Source organism: Filicampus tigris, chromosome 16, assembly GCF_054856515.1.
Source record: "Filicampus tigris isolate MCC_2025a chromosome 16, RoL_Ftig_1.0, whole genome shotgun sequence".
Lineage (NCBI taxonomy): Eukaryota > Metazoa > Chordata > Actinopteri > Syngnathiformes > Syngnathidae > Filicampus > Filicampus tigris.
Window position 1 is genome coordinate 3017745 of NC_141232.1, and position 13403 is coordinate 3031147.

The 13403-nt window shown below is 50.6% G+C and overlaps 1 protein-coding gene across 2 annotated transcripts in view; it reads right to left on the minus strand.

Annotated features, from left to right (window-relative positions):
* Window positions 1-1273: 1273 nt before the first annotated feature.
* Window positions 1274-13403, minus strand: part of grin2ca (glutamate receptor, ionotropic, N-methyl D-aspartate 2Ca) — a 51281-nt gene continuing 39151 nt past the window's right edge. For both annotated transcript variants that reach the window (XM_086056099.1, XM_086056098.1), the window contains 9 exons: window positions 12390-12601; window positions 9959-10127; window positions 8559-8712; window positions 7668-7793; window positions 6699-6928; window positions 6217-6377; window positions 5945-6132; window positions 4691-4923; window positions 1274-3582 (listed from right to left, as the gene is read on the minus strand). In XM_086056099.1, coding sequence (XP_085912225.1) covers window positions 2014-3582; window positions 4691-4923; window positions 5945-6132; window positions 6217-6377; window positions 6699-6928; window positions 7668-7793; window positions 8559-8712; window positions 9959-10127; window positions 12390-12601 — 3042 coding nt within the window. In that variant the 3' untranslated portion in view covers window positions 1274-2013. The remainder of the gene's footprint in view (window positions 3583-4690; window positions 4924-5944; window positions 6133-6216; window positions 6378-6698; window positions 6929-7667; window positions 7794-8558; window positions 8713-9958; window positions 10128-12389; window positions 12602-13403) is intronic.

Genomic DNA, 13403 nt, shown 5'->3' on the forward strand with positions numbered 1-13403 from the left:
ATGAGATGGAGGAAAGAGGATGGGAGGAGCCCATTAAAACTCTCGCTGCCCTTGTGGACACGCGCAAGCAAACGGGAGATAAGGACATGGTGACGGAAGAAGACGAAGACACGCGAAGGTCACCGAGGAGCCACGGTTAGAGCTTCGCCATCGGCAAACACAATAACGATCCGCTAGTGATCTCATTGATTTGTCAACCGCCCAAAGACTTGCGACGATATCGAATATCAAAGGCGTTTGTCGTTGTCGCAAGGCCAAGACGAGGAAAAGAGTACGAGCGATGGACAATTAGCTGAGACCACCACGTCACACTAAACCGTCTCCATGACACGGGAGCACCGGGTGACTTCTAAAACGTTTTTTTCCGGCTTTCGGTTTTTGGTCCGAGACTGTGAAAATATTGTTTGGCGTAAGCGCAGCTACGTGACGGCATCGAGAAATACGCCGATCGGCCAAAAGCCTTCGTACCGCGTTGCGCGCCGTCCTCGGTGGTTTTGGGGAGGGAAAAAAAAAAAAAACCAGCAACTTGTCAAGTCTGCAGGGCAGGAAGAGTTCAAGGATCCATCAAAGCTGCGCTCTAGGGGGGTCCACACATCACCGCTACCCAGCTAATGAGGTGTGTGCAAGTGCGTGTGTGCGTGTGCGCGTGTAAATGTGGACGCGAGCCAACATGGAGCCGAGCAGGTGCTTTGATTAAACACATGGCTAACACCTCGTCTGCGGGGGAAGCGTGTCTGGGACACAAAGTTAAGGGGGAAACTTTTCCACCTTAAAATTCTATCTCCCTCCCCACGTCTAATGTTTATCGTCAGGTGCACCCTGAACCGGTTGCCAGCCGAATCGCAGAGTAAGGTACTTTGTTACGCTATATAAATACACTTATATTGTATTGAATTGGATGTGAAAGGGTCTTTAGGGGCTCAACTCTCAAAGCATTCAAATCAACTCTCGACGCTTCGAATGAAAATGGCAGACTTTCTGTGTCTTTCCCGGAGGTGGCAAATCCAGGTTCAGGAAGTCCCGGATCTGCCACCTGTTGTGGTCTTTTTCTGGGATGGCCTCTTGACTGTCGCTTCCTGAATGCAAACCCCTAAACCCCTTCAAGTCAAGCCGAATCCCCGAAGGCAACAAATATGACCGAAATGCGAATGCTCGGTGGCTCGCCCGAAGTCTGTAAGGTCGTCGTCGGTCGTCGCGGTATTTGCATGGCCGAAGACGCCCGGGCAGGCTTTTCAATTGCCGTTGTGTTGTTGATGTGGAGAGCGAGGCAGAGCAATGACCTTTGTTGTTTATTAAAGGGTAGTGTAAGATTGAAAATACACATTACACGTCTCGATATACATTCCCCTTTGCGAGTGGAAGATTTGTCGCTATAATAGTGATGACAAAAAATTTCAACTTGATATCCTTTTAGAAAAGTCAAACAAAAGTGAATGTTATATATTGATCTATAGAGATATATATAGAGAGATATACAGTGGTGCCTTGACTTTTGAGAATCATGGAAAATTGGGGACAAACGTTTTTGGAGTGAGATCGGGAACTTGGCTGCTTAGTCCGCGTGACTCGTGACAAGCGTCCTCATGTCGTATTTGTGTGTTCGTTCCTGCTGAAAGCCACCGTGGCTCTCCTTGCCCACATGCCCGCGAGCATTGACAGGAACTGTTAACTGCTACGCCGCCTCAAATTTTGTCTGGCAACTCAAAGTCCAAAAAAAAAAAAAAAAAAAAAAAAAAAAATAGAATAAAAAAATCCACCGAGTCAGTGCTCTCGTGACCTGCAAAACGTGACGGTGGGATCGCTGGCAAGTCAAGGCACCAGTGTATGAGCATTTAAAAATGACAGAGAGGTTAACTTGTTAAATGCTTGGAAAGAGTTTGTTCCTGGTTTGTCCCAGTCGCGAGTCAGTGCCTTGCGTTTTTATTGCACTGAGAACGGAGAGAGGCGACCTCTCAAAATACACTGGCGGTGGTCACTTTTTTTTTTTTGTTTTGTTTTTTTTTTTTTGCTGCTTCACACTTCTGACTCCAGGCTGGAGACCCTCCCCCAGGGTTTTGGCACAAACGGACTGTTGAGCCGGCGCGCCACCAACACCTGCCGGCGTTCCCGGCCCGCCGGAACGGGCTCGTCCCCGAACGCGCTGTTCTGGTAGGCGGCGGGCCGGGCGGCGGCGGCGGCGGCGGAGGCGTGTTCGGGGCAGTGGGTGGCGCACGGGAACAGGTGGCACACGTCTTTGGGGCTGTCGTAGAACTGGGTCGGCGGCGCCACGTACACCGGCAGGTCCGAGTAGGAGTTCAGGTAGGTGGAGTAGTGTCTGTGCACCAAGGTGGACGAGGACCGGCGCAGGGCGGCGGCGTTCTGCAGGATGGCCTCCCGGTAGGACGGCAGCCGAGTCGGGTCGGCGTACTTGAGTTTCTGCTTATAAGGGTACGAGCCCATGTGGGCCGGGTCCAAGTAGGCGGGCTCGGCGGCCAGCGGGTAGCAGGACAGGTTGTGGCCCAGGCTGCCGTACAGCTTGTGCGGCTTGGCGTTGGCCGGCACCACCACCCGGGGGAACAGGTCGGGCATGTCGGCGCGGGGCGACGCGGAGGTGGACGGCTTGGTCTCGTCCACTTGCCGGATGCGCTCGTTGCTCCAGGTGGCTTTGAGGAAAGAGGCTCTGCGGTTGAGTTTATCCTTGCCCAGCAGGGGTACGTCGTCCATCTCCGGCTCCAGGTAGGACTTCATGCAGGAGTTGCAGCTGGCGACGGCACACGGGTATCGCCCCGGGGTGGCGCAAGGGTAGCGTCCCGGGGGGGCCTCCGTCGGGGCGTGGCTCGTCATCAGCTGGTTGGCTCTCAGCTCAGCCAGGCAGGATCGCGGCTCGTCGTAGTCGGCCCTCGGCCTGGGGTCGGGGGCGTCCGCCGCGTAGCTGCGCCTCCTGCGGCCCCCGCAGTCGGGCGGGTAGCTCAGCTTCCTCCTCAGGGGGGCTTTATGCTGCTCCACGTAGACGTTGGGAACCTGGATTTCCCGGTAGGTGACGAACGGGGATGCAGGGTGGCGCACGGGGTTCTCCACGTAGAGCCGGCCGGCGCGGTGGGGCTGGGCGGCCGGCGACGCCTCGGGCATGGCGAGGTGGGGGCTGCTGAGGCTGGAGATGGGCAGCGTCCTCTCCAAGAGGTCGTTGCGGGCGGGCAGCGTGTAGCGCAGCGGCGTGGGCCGGGTGACCACCCGCGCTTTGTCCAAGAGGGGCTGGGCGGCGGCGTCCCCGTAGTGGACGGGGAAGGTAGGGGTGCGGCTCCTCGCCGGGTAGGGCGAGTGGTTGTCGGCGATGTAGGGCAGGCGGCAGTGCGCCGCCTCGCCGGCCACGCGGGGCGGGAGGCCGGCCCGGGCGTTGTCGGCCGCCCCCCGCCGGCTCCAGCTCTCCAGGGTCTTGGTGGCGCTGTCCAGGGAATTCTCCACCCGGGCGGAGGACACCATGTCCTTGGCGGTCTTTAACATCTTAAGCATGTTGGCCTGCGAGTAGTTGGTGGTGACGTCGGGACTCTGGATGCTGCCGTTGCGGTCCGTCTGCTCCACGCCGTTGAAGCAGCTGTAGATGCCCTGCAAACGCAAAGTGGTTACAACGCTTTGGAGGCTGCCAACCGCAACCCTGCAAAGCGGAACGCGTCCGCGACACCGCGGACGTTCGGGCCGACGCGGTTGCACAGCGTCTGGTACCATACGGGCGCCCGGAGACGGTTTCAGAGTCCGGTCACTTATATGATTTTCCTCGACGTGATGTAAAAAGTAGTCGGAGTGAGTCATCCGAAGCAGCAAAACGATGGAAGCTCCCGTGAAAATGACAAAAACACGGTGTCAAGTGCTGATGGTTGCACTTCCTCGTACGAGCTCCTCGCCGCCTGGCGCCGAAGCGCACGGTCACGCGCGCACACGCGCGGACGTCTGTTAATAGGGCAATTTAAATGCAGGTGCTGCCGGATCACAAGCGCCGGCAATATTTCAGTTCAAGTTATTTTATTGCTTTCATCTGGCTTTACGCCACTTTGTTTTGTTTTTATTTGGGGGGCGCGGGGGGGGGGGGGGGCTTGTTTGGCCTGCTATCAACTGCACTGCGACGCTTTACAAAGCGCGGACGCATTTTCTCCGGCAAAGACTTCATCACACATTTCATTTGGCACCTGCGATGAGAAAGTGACTTTTGCATGTAGTTGGGTGTCTGGAGTGCCTTTCCACCAAGAGTGAGAAATTAAACAACATCTTTGCTTATCTGACTAATGCTGAACACAAGCCCTGCTATTTGATTGCGACAGGATGTCACAATTCAGCGTCAAATACTGACAACGACTTTCTGTGCACGCGACTTGGAAGCTCAGTTGACCAAAGCGCCACAGTCGCTTTCAAGCCACACTGGGCTAAACATGATCAAATCCAAAAGGTAAGCAGAGCTGCATCGCTGGGTGGATATTTGATATATGAAGTGCCGTGTTCACCAAAGAAAATGCTTTTTTTTTTTTTTGGGGGGGGATATTTGCTTGGAAGCTCAACTCGTGCAAGTAGAAGCCACTCGTCTGGTTGCAACGCCCTCGCTCCGCCATGCTAATGGCAACTGTACTCCCCATTGTTTTGCGGCAGCATATCGAGCGAAGCGCCACCGAGTTGAATGAGGATTTTCAGGCTCCCGAAACGGAAAGGAGGCAACAAACGTTACCCTGCTGATGGCCAGGAGGAAGTCGAGGCGTTGGGACTTTCGCAGCGAGTGTCGCAGCTTCCAGTAGAGCAGATGCTCCCAGGCGAACACCAGCAGGCTGAGGCCCATGGCCACCAGCAGCATGTAGAAGACGCCCGCCATGTTGTCGATGTCCAGCTTGCTGCTCATCACCTCCTTCTTCTCGTTGCGGCAGATGCCCGTCAGCCACACCGTCTGCAGCTTCTGAGTGTCGCCTGCAAACACAAAATCGCAACCACAAAATCGCAAACCACAAAATCGCAAACCACAAAATCGCAACCACAAAATCGCAAACCACAAAATCACGACCACAAAATTACAACCACAAAATTACAACCACAAAATCACAACCACAAAATTACAACCACAAAATCACAACCACAAAATTACAACCACAAGCATTGATCGAGGATGGGCAATTTTGCAATCGCGCTTGGTTGTCTTTTCCAAGTCCTCTTCCCAGGTATTTTTATTTTTTTTAGCAAGCAATAAATTAATCGGTGTTGCAATCAATACTTTTTGGTTTATTGTAGATAAATGTTTTGATCTCATAGGTTAGTCTCATGTAAAGGCAAACGAAGCATATATGAAAGACGCTTGATCTATTTTAATTCGAGTTGTTCATTTGCAAAACACTAACTTGCAGTCTTTTAGGCGTTCGCTACGACAGCTGCACAAAATCCTGCCAAACAAACGTGACGCGAGTCCATCCCTCCAGAAAAGACGATTCGATGCGGTTTTCGATATGCGAGGCGTGACACGATTCGAGGACGGTTTGATTCAAAAGTGAAAACGATTCGATTCAGTCGGACGCGTTGGGATTACGATTCGATTTGATATGGTACGGCTCAGATGCGATGACTTTTTTTGTTGTCATTTTACATAGATTTGAATTAAGCTGTCACTAATGTAAATGTGCCAAGATATATGTCTCCAATGTAGGACGATTCGATGCGTATTACGATACATGACTCGATACATTTGAAAGTGGTACGCTTGGATTCGGTTTGATTTGATGCACTCGCATCTTTTCAATGAAAAAACAATTTTCCAAATCAATCGCTTTTTGTTACACTTAAAGCCTACCGACCGAGCGGAATGAACCGGTTATCCCCCCCCCCCCCCCCCCCCCATATTGCAGAAGGCTGCAATTTGGCATTGTGATGTCGATTTCAACACGATTAATTGTTCAGCCCTAGAAGAGTCTTTGAGCAATCCCCTGACTGTGTACCTTACCGTCAGCCAGGAACTGCAACAGGGCCAGGTCGATGGGCCGCTTCCATCGGGAGTCCTTCTGCAGGGCGATGCCGTAGCCGGTGGTGGCGAAGACTTTGCCGCTGCCGATGGTGACCAGTTTACAGCCCTCGTCTTTTCCCGCCATGTAGTTGAGCACGGCGGCGTCGTAGATGAAGGCGTCCAGCTTCCTGGCGGCGAAGGCAAAAGGGGACGCGAGTTGGCCGCGGCGGGCGCTCGGCTCGGGGGCGCAGGTCCTGGAGGCGGACACGTACCCGGTCTTGAGGCTGTTGAGGGCGTCCTCCACCCCCTTCTGGTTGTACTTGACCATGTGCGAGTGCATCTCGGGGTAGTTGCTGCGGATGTTGCGCTCCGTGCTGCCGTTGGGCACCGTGCCGAAGCGGAACGGAGGGTACTGCTCCTGAGGCTTCTGGAACTGAAATGCGCAAGGTGCCCCATTCGGCTTTCCAGCAAGCGCCTTAATGGAAGGGCTGGGGTTTCAAACACGCTTTCCGGTAAGAGTTAGGGCTCTAAATCAAGGCTTCAAGCCAGGGTTACCCAACTCTGGCTTTGAAACCTTGACCCTGAATTCAAACCCAATTGTTTTAAACTCCAAGCCTGGCTTGAAATCCTGCATTGACCCAAAAACCTTGAAACCATTAGGGTGTTTAACCCTAATTTGAATCCCTAACCCTTGTGGCAAGGCACGACGGTGACGCAGGCTTGAAACCCTAGTTTGAGAGCCTAACCCTTCTACCTTCTTGTCGCTCAGGCCAGACACGGTGTCGATGTACTGCTCCTGGATCATGAAGGCGGCCAGGTTGGCAGTGTAGGATGCCAGGAAGATGACGGCGAAGAAAGCCCACACAAGCACCATGATCTTGCTGGTGGTCCCCTTGGGGTTCTCGATGGGCACCGAGTTGTTGAAGACGATTCCCCACAGTAGCCAGACCGACTTGCCGATGGTGAAGGTGGGTCCTCCGGGATCTGCGGACCACAGTCGCGTTTCAACCAGAGGCCAAGAGCCAGCCGACAAACGCTTCAGGCCGGCCATTGCCAAAGGCCGGCAAATACGCAGGCTCCCTCTAGTGGTGCGTGAAAGAATAACTGAATTCAATACCATCCCCTGTCTGGAAAGATGCTATCGACGATGGCAAAAATAAATAAATAAATGAGCGGGTTGCACATGTACAAAAGGTGGTAAACTGATGTTGATTATTTGATTATTTTCAAGGAGAAGAGGGGAAAATGAAGTCAATTTCCCACATTTGTATGATCTGAAACCAATATACAAGATCAAACTACAGACTTTTTTCTTCCAGTGTCCAGTTAGAAAATAATAAAAAAATGTTTTTACATTTAAGCACCATATTAATTTTTAAACTAAGCATATCGTCACAGTGGCTTACAATAATATGAACTATACAATTTTAGGAACAAAACCTCTGCCTTGTTCATGATGAACTCGTAGGTCTACTATGCTACTGTATTTTCATGTTGTCACAATGGTGGTATTTGGAGAGCAAAGTATTTGTTGGGGTAAAAAAAAAAAAAAGTCTGAAAAGCACTGTTTGAGGCCTTTCAGCACCAAGATTAAAGTCCATTTCTTATCTATTGATTTCCTATATGAGCTTGATTACTTGACAGAGAGGAGGGGGAGGAGGAGGAGGAGGAGGAGGAGGAGGAAGGAGGAAGGAGGAAGGAGGAAGGAGGGTGGGTGCCTCACCTTTGGCCGTGACCAGGCTGCGGTTGTAGCCCACCGGGCTGCAGTATTCAAAGACGAACACCGTTATGGCGACCACGGTGAGGCACATGACGAACATCATCACCCACACGGCGGGACTATACGGCTCTGCAAACACACCCAAAAGTTACACTCGGTGGTTAAATATTGATGTAAAAAAAAAAAAAAAAAATACTACTACTACTACTAATTAGGCGCTTCAGTTTTCACTAATAACTATATCTTTTGTAAAATAGTCATATTTCCCACGTTTATTTAGACCCTTCACGCCGCAGATTCGCATTGGGTAAATCAGGTGTCTCTCTTTCTTACCGGCTGCATCAATGTCAAGTTTGGTTGCATTTGTCTAATCTATCAGATCGTTCGGGAACAGCGGGGATGGCCTCCGGCGCGCTCGTGCGGTTTTGGATGAATCAAGGATGAATGGATGTTTTGGGGGCTGGATCAAAAGTATGAAACTGGCCCCAAAAAAATAAACGCAGTAATCAAGTAGTATTAGGCCCAATGCGAATGCCCACACAACACGCTACCGTCCTCGTTGAATTGTCCACGTAATGGAAGTGCAGGTTGTGTTCGAGAGCGCAGTGTGGAAATGGGCGTTACGTCACCCATTTGCGCCACTGTGTTGGACCTGCCTCATCAAACGCAACGGCACCGGTTGTTGTTTTGGCAATTTTGCCGCTGAAATTTGTATTAAAACGGCAGTAAAGTAGTAGGCGAGTAAAAAAAAAAAAAAAAAAAAAACTCTGGCGCAGGCTTTCTGTCGATTGCAGCGACACTGGCAAATGCATGAATATTAATAATGCATTGCCAAAAATATTCAGATATGGGCAAACCAGTTTGAAAATGTACACTCAATGCAAATTTTCTGACCCAAGAAGGCAGACGGCGAGACGGTGCCGTTACTCCTGGCCACCATGACGCTGATGCCCGTCTCCACAAACGGCACCGAGAAGTCGATAATCTCTGAGCGTTCTTCGTTGATGGTCAGCGAGCCGATGGCCATGTCGGCGCGCTTGTAGAATACCTGAAATAGAAAACCACAAGATTTTCCAGCTCATTTGAATCCCCGATGGCTTTATTTGTCCTTAGATGTACTTTGGATGCTGAATTCGACAATGTCTTTCCTTTTTTTTTTTTTTTTTTTTTTTTTTTACAAGGATATCAGGTTTGGAGACTTTCATTTGTTCTTTTGAAGTTTGACCTGTAAAGTACACATTTTACAGTGCCTTGTAATTTATAGTTACAACGTTTCCGAAAAAACAAAACAAAAAAAACACCTGTTGCTGAACCTAACCCTTCATTCATAAATATGACGAAATATATGGCTGTATTACATATTGCAACATTTAGTAAAAAAATGTTGACCAGTGTTATTATTCCATAATAATAACAATATAATCGTAGTGGTCCTGACAGTCACTTTGGGTCATGTCCATCCCCTGCAATCCTCCCAGTTTTACCTTTTAACCTCTGCATTGTAAAGCAGCACTTAATCCCTAATCCACGGCAAGGTTTTGCAGGATGTAGCATAAGGTCCCGTTGTCTCAGTTACATAAAGCGTCTGCCAGGCAAATGTTACACACAGGAAGCAGAAAGTAATCGCCCTGACATGCGCTACAGTGGAGATGATGTGGAAATACAGTAAGCACTTCTTCCTGGGAGAAATGTCCCCTTCGCCAAAGCATGCATGCGAACCTGCTCCTAATTAACATTTGAAACATTTGACACTGGAACATGATGAAATGAGCCACGAAACTCTGGCCGCTCCATAATTCTTTTGTCCAAAATGGATTTGAGGTTAATCGGAGGCATTTTTGAAATGGCGGCCGGTGTGCGCACTGCTGACCCCCCGTTTCGCCTGAATTTGAATGCGATTGGTTAAGTCTGAAGACAAGCGCCTCCCCAGTTAAGAGCACACTTGTGCAACCACATCACTGCCGTCTGGCCGCCATTTTTGTATCACAAAAACCGGACACTTGAACAGGGTTGTGTCGACTTTTGCCATCCACTGTATTTGTGTGTTACCCCCCTTTAGTTCACTTCCCCCCAAAAAAATCACCTATTCACTACTGTTGCGCTCAGGCCAAAGCAATAAAAGTGCACTTTGCTACCGTTTTGTGGCACATTAGTGGAAGGCCCTGTGTTGAAGTGAATCGAGGAGCTTCATTTCGATAAAAGCAGTGCTCTCCACCATCTTGTGGCATGTACGTTGATCCGGAGGGTCCCTTGTACCGCGTTTGAACCGTTGCTCGGATGAAGCGGAGGCTTACCTCTCCGATCATGCCGTTCCAGATGCCGCGCACCAGCTTGCCGTGCTTGCCGTTGGTGACGAGGTAGAGGTCGTAGGAGAACTTGATGTTGCGCGACAGCTTCTTGAGGATGTCGATGCAGAAGCCCTTGCAGCACAGCTTGGTGTACGGCTCCGTGTGGCCCACGATGCTGCGGCGCAAAAACGCCGGCGTCACTCGTGATGAACGAGGCTCGTTACAAGCGGGGGAAATCTCGACTTTGCCATCGATCGATTGCGGCACGTGCGAGTCGTTTGAGGTATTGACCTCCGCTGCTGCTGGATCTGTCTTTTATCACCTTGAAGTCAGTGCCAGGAGCTGACGGAGCTGACAAATGCACGTGACCATATTCAGTACCGCGCACCCTTTCCACACTTACAAACCCTATCCCAGGCTTAATCCTAACTCTGGCTGGAAACCCTACTTTAAAACCAGAACCTCGGTTTTAACCAACTTCTTTTGAAACCATAACTTTTGTTTGGAATCCTGACCCTACGTTAAAACCCTACGCTGGACCCATTTCTTTGGTTCAAACCCTGGCTTGAAACCCTATTTCAAAACCCTAACCTTGACTTGAAAACTTTACTTTGAAACCCAACCGCTGTCTTTGAACCCCAACTCCATCTCGAAACCTGACTTCAGAACCCTAACTCTATCTTGAAAGCCTATTTCGCAAAAACAATCAAGAAACGGTGCCCGAAAAGACACAGGAAGTCGGCCATTTTGCCTTGATTTCCGCTGGTCCTTCGACATGGAACTTGACCTTGAGATATTGTCCTATTGCTTCTAAATTTGAAGCCCTGACACTTGGGCTAAGCAGCACTAAATTGGGAACCATTTGAGTTCATTTACGTTTGTAATTTGCTACAGACATACTATAAGGTGCTGTAAAACTTGAATTTGTCCTCCAAAAAAGTGGCTTGAACCCTCTGCGTCTTCTTTGCGGCTTGTTTTGTATGAGCCCCACGTCCTCGGAAGCGACTCTTCAAACACGGACGCTTGGCCGGCGGCCCAAAAACTGCAAGCGCCAGCCCTCCCGCTTAGCGCCAGTCCTCCCGGAAAGCCATTTCAGCCTCCACCGCTCCGGCTTTCTCCTTTTCAAAACCAAACACGCGGATCGCTCCACTGACTCGTATCCGCCGCCCATTCGTCGGACGCAATGTTGACGTTTTAAACCAGCGAGCGCCTTCCGGAACCGCCAACGATGGCGATCCCATTAGCGGATAACAAGCCCCGCGCTAATGAAGGGTCGATCCCGGGATGCCCCGCTCTCCGGCCGACGGGTCTCGCACCTCCACGTGAGTGATATGACGCCAACGGCAGGGGATGAGGCTCTTCATCTCGCGCGCGATGGCACCTTCGCGCGCGATAAGAAATCAATTAAGACGGACGCGTTTGCGCACCGGCGCGCTTGCGGCGATTCCAAGCGGCGGTCTCATTGGGACTTTAATTAGCTGACTGTGAAAAGGCTGTTGATCAGACTCCCTGCTGGGGATTTTGTCATCCGTTTGAGGATGTTTATCAGCATGTAGCCAAATGTCCCAAATTGCTCAGTAATCATTAAGAAATATATTTCCCGTGGTTCCGCTTCTTTGAGTGGGGGTTTTAGTCGTTAGGACTCCGGATAAACAAAAGGGCTGCGTCAGGAAGAACATCAGGAATAAGAACTGAGGCCGGTTGTTGTTAGTTTTCCATTTGATTATTTTATAGGCACGGCCTGAAGGCTTTTTCCTTCAAATATTCACTGAGTGTCATCATAAGACGTTTGATATGTATGCAAACAAACGGGCAAAAAAAAAATTGTTAACCCTAACAGACAGGTGGAGGCGTGTAGGAGGATGGTCAGATGTTGTCGGCCATCTTGAACAGATGGGATTTGACTTGACTTTTTAAATGAGGTGAGGCTCTCGGAGTTCCGGATGTCAAGGGGCAGGTAGGTTACAGAGGGTTGGGGTGGCAGTGGTAAAGGCTCTGTGCCTCACAACCTGATACTTAGTCTTGGTAATGGGGTGGGGTGAGAAGGTTGGCGTCGGGAGAACGCAGGCGGCGAGTGGAGGACTAGCGACCGAGGGGATCGGGGCGCCAGGTTATTCAGAGCTTTGGACATTATCAGGAGGATCTTGAATTTTTTTGTTTTTTTTTCTGCCTGTGGCCGGTTCGTGGTAGTACAGATTTTTCGCCGACAGGCAACCATTTGTCATCGACGACGGGGCGGTTGGGAGTGGGAGTGCATGTGCTCCGCTTACAAAACTATCTGTTGATTATTCACGGATTTTCGCTATTCATTTTCAGATTTTCAGTCCCCACGAAAGGTGGGGGTTCACTGTGGTCCGCTAAATGAAACCGATTGCGCTTGGACAACAGTGCTTGTTTTGGTTTTTGGTTTCGACGTATCGCGCGAGGGTCCACTTACGCCTCCGTCTTGTTGGACTGTCGCCTGCACGGCACCGTGTTGCTGACGCAGGTTCCGGTCAGGGGGTCCACGGCCTCCACGATGACGAAGGGGCGCTCCTCCAGCGTGGCCACCGTAAGGTGCCTGTAGTCGGACACGGGCTCCAGGTAGGAGCCGTAGCGGGGCCAGACCGGGTACCTCATCTGGAGGATGCTCGTCTCGTAAGTTCCCACCTAAAACGGCAAGACCCGGCCTTGAAAAATACATTCAAATTCTATTTCTGGCTGGAAACCCCCAATTTGAAACCTTACATCTGAATGGGAAACCCTAAACCTAAATCAAAACCCCAATTTGAAACCACGGTGTATTTCCAAAAACCCAAATGTCAAACCGTTGGATTTGAAAACGACTTTCTAACCTGAACGCTGCTTTGAAACCCAAATTGGAAACGAAAGCCCTTGTTTGAGACCCTCATTCGAAACGCTAACCTTGGTTTGTAACCCATCCATTATCTATACCGCTTATCCTCACAAGGGTCGCGGGGAGTGCTGGAGTCGGTTCGTGAGCCCAATTCAAAAACCTCACAGTCTTCAGACCCTAAACCTGGCTATAAAACCCTCCTTTGAAAGTCCAACCCCAGGTCTAAACACTAGTGCGGCGTAAAAGTAATGTCTCTTTGGAGAAGGCCACATCCAAAGAGTTAAAGACGTCATAAATCAGTTTTACGCTGCCTTTTAAGGCACAAATAAAGTGGCGACACATGTGAGCAATGAGGCCTTTTCGCCCGCAGTGCGTGAGATGAAAGTGCTGAGGATGCGGCCGCATAACGTTCTTTTATCACCATCTCCCATCTTAATGCAGCCGTCCCCAATTTTCCCCCTCCGGCCGCCGCCGTTATCGCTCATCCTTGCAAGGTTTGTGCGTCGGGACCTGGCCACCGTTTGCGGACACTTGGGAGGAAATGGATTTTTGGGTCAGGCCCGACAGAGGCGCTGCAATTTTATGCCGCCGCGCAACCACCAGTTAGCTCATTCT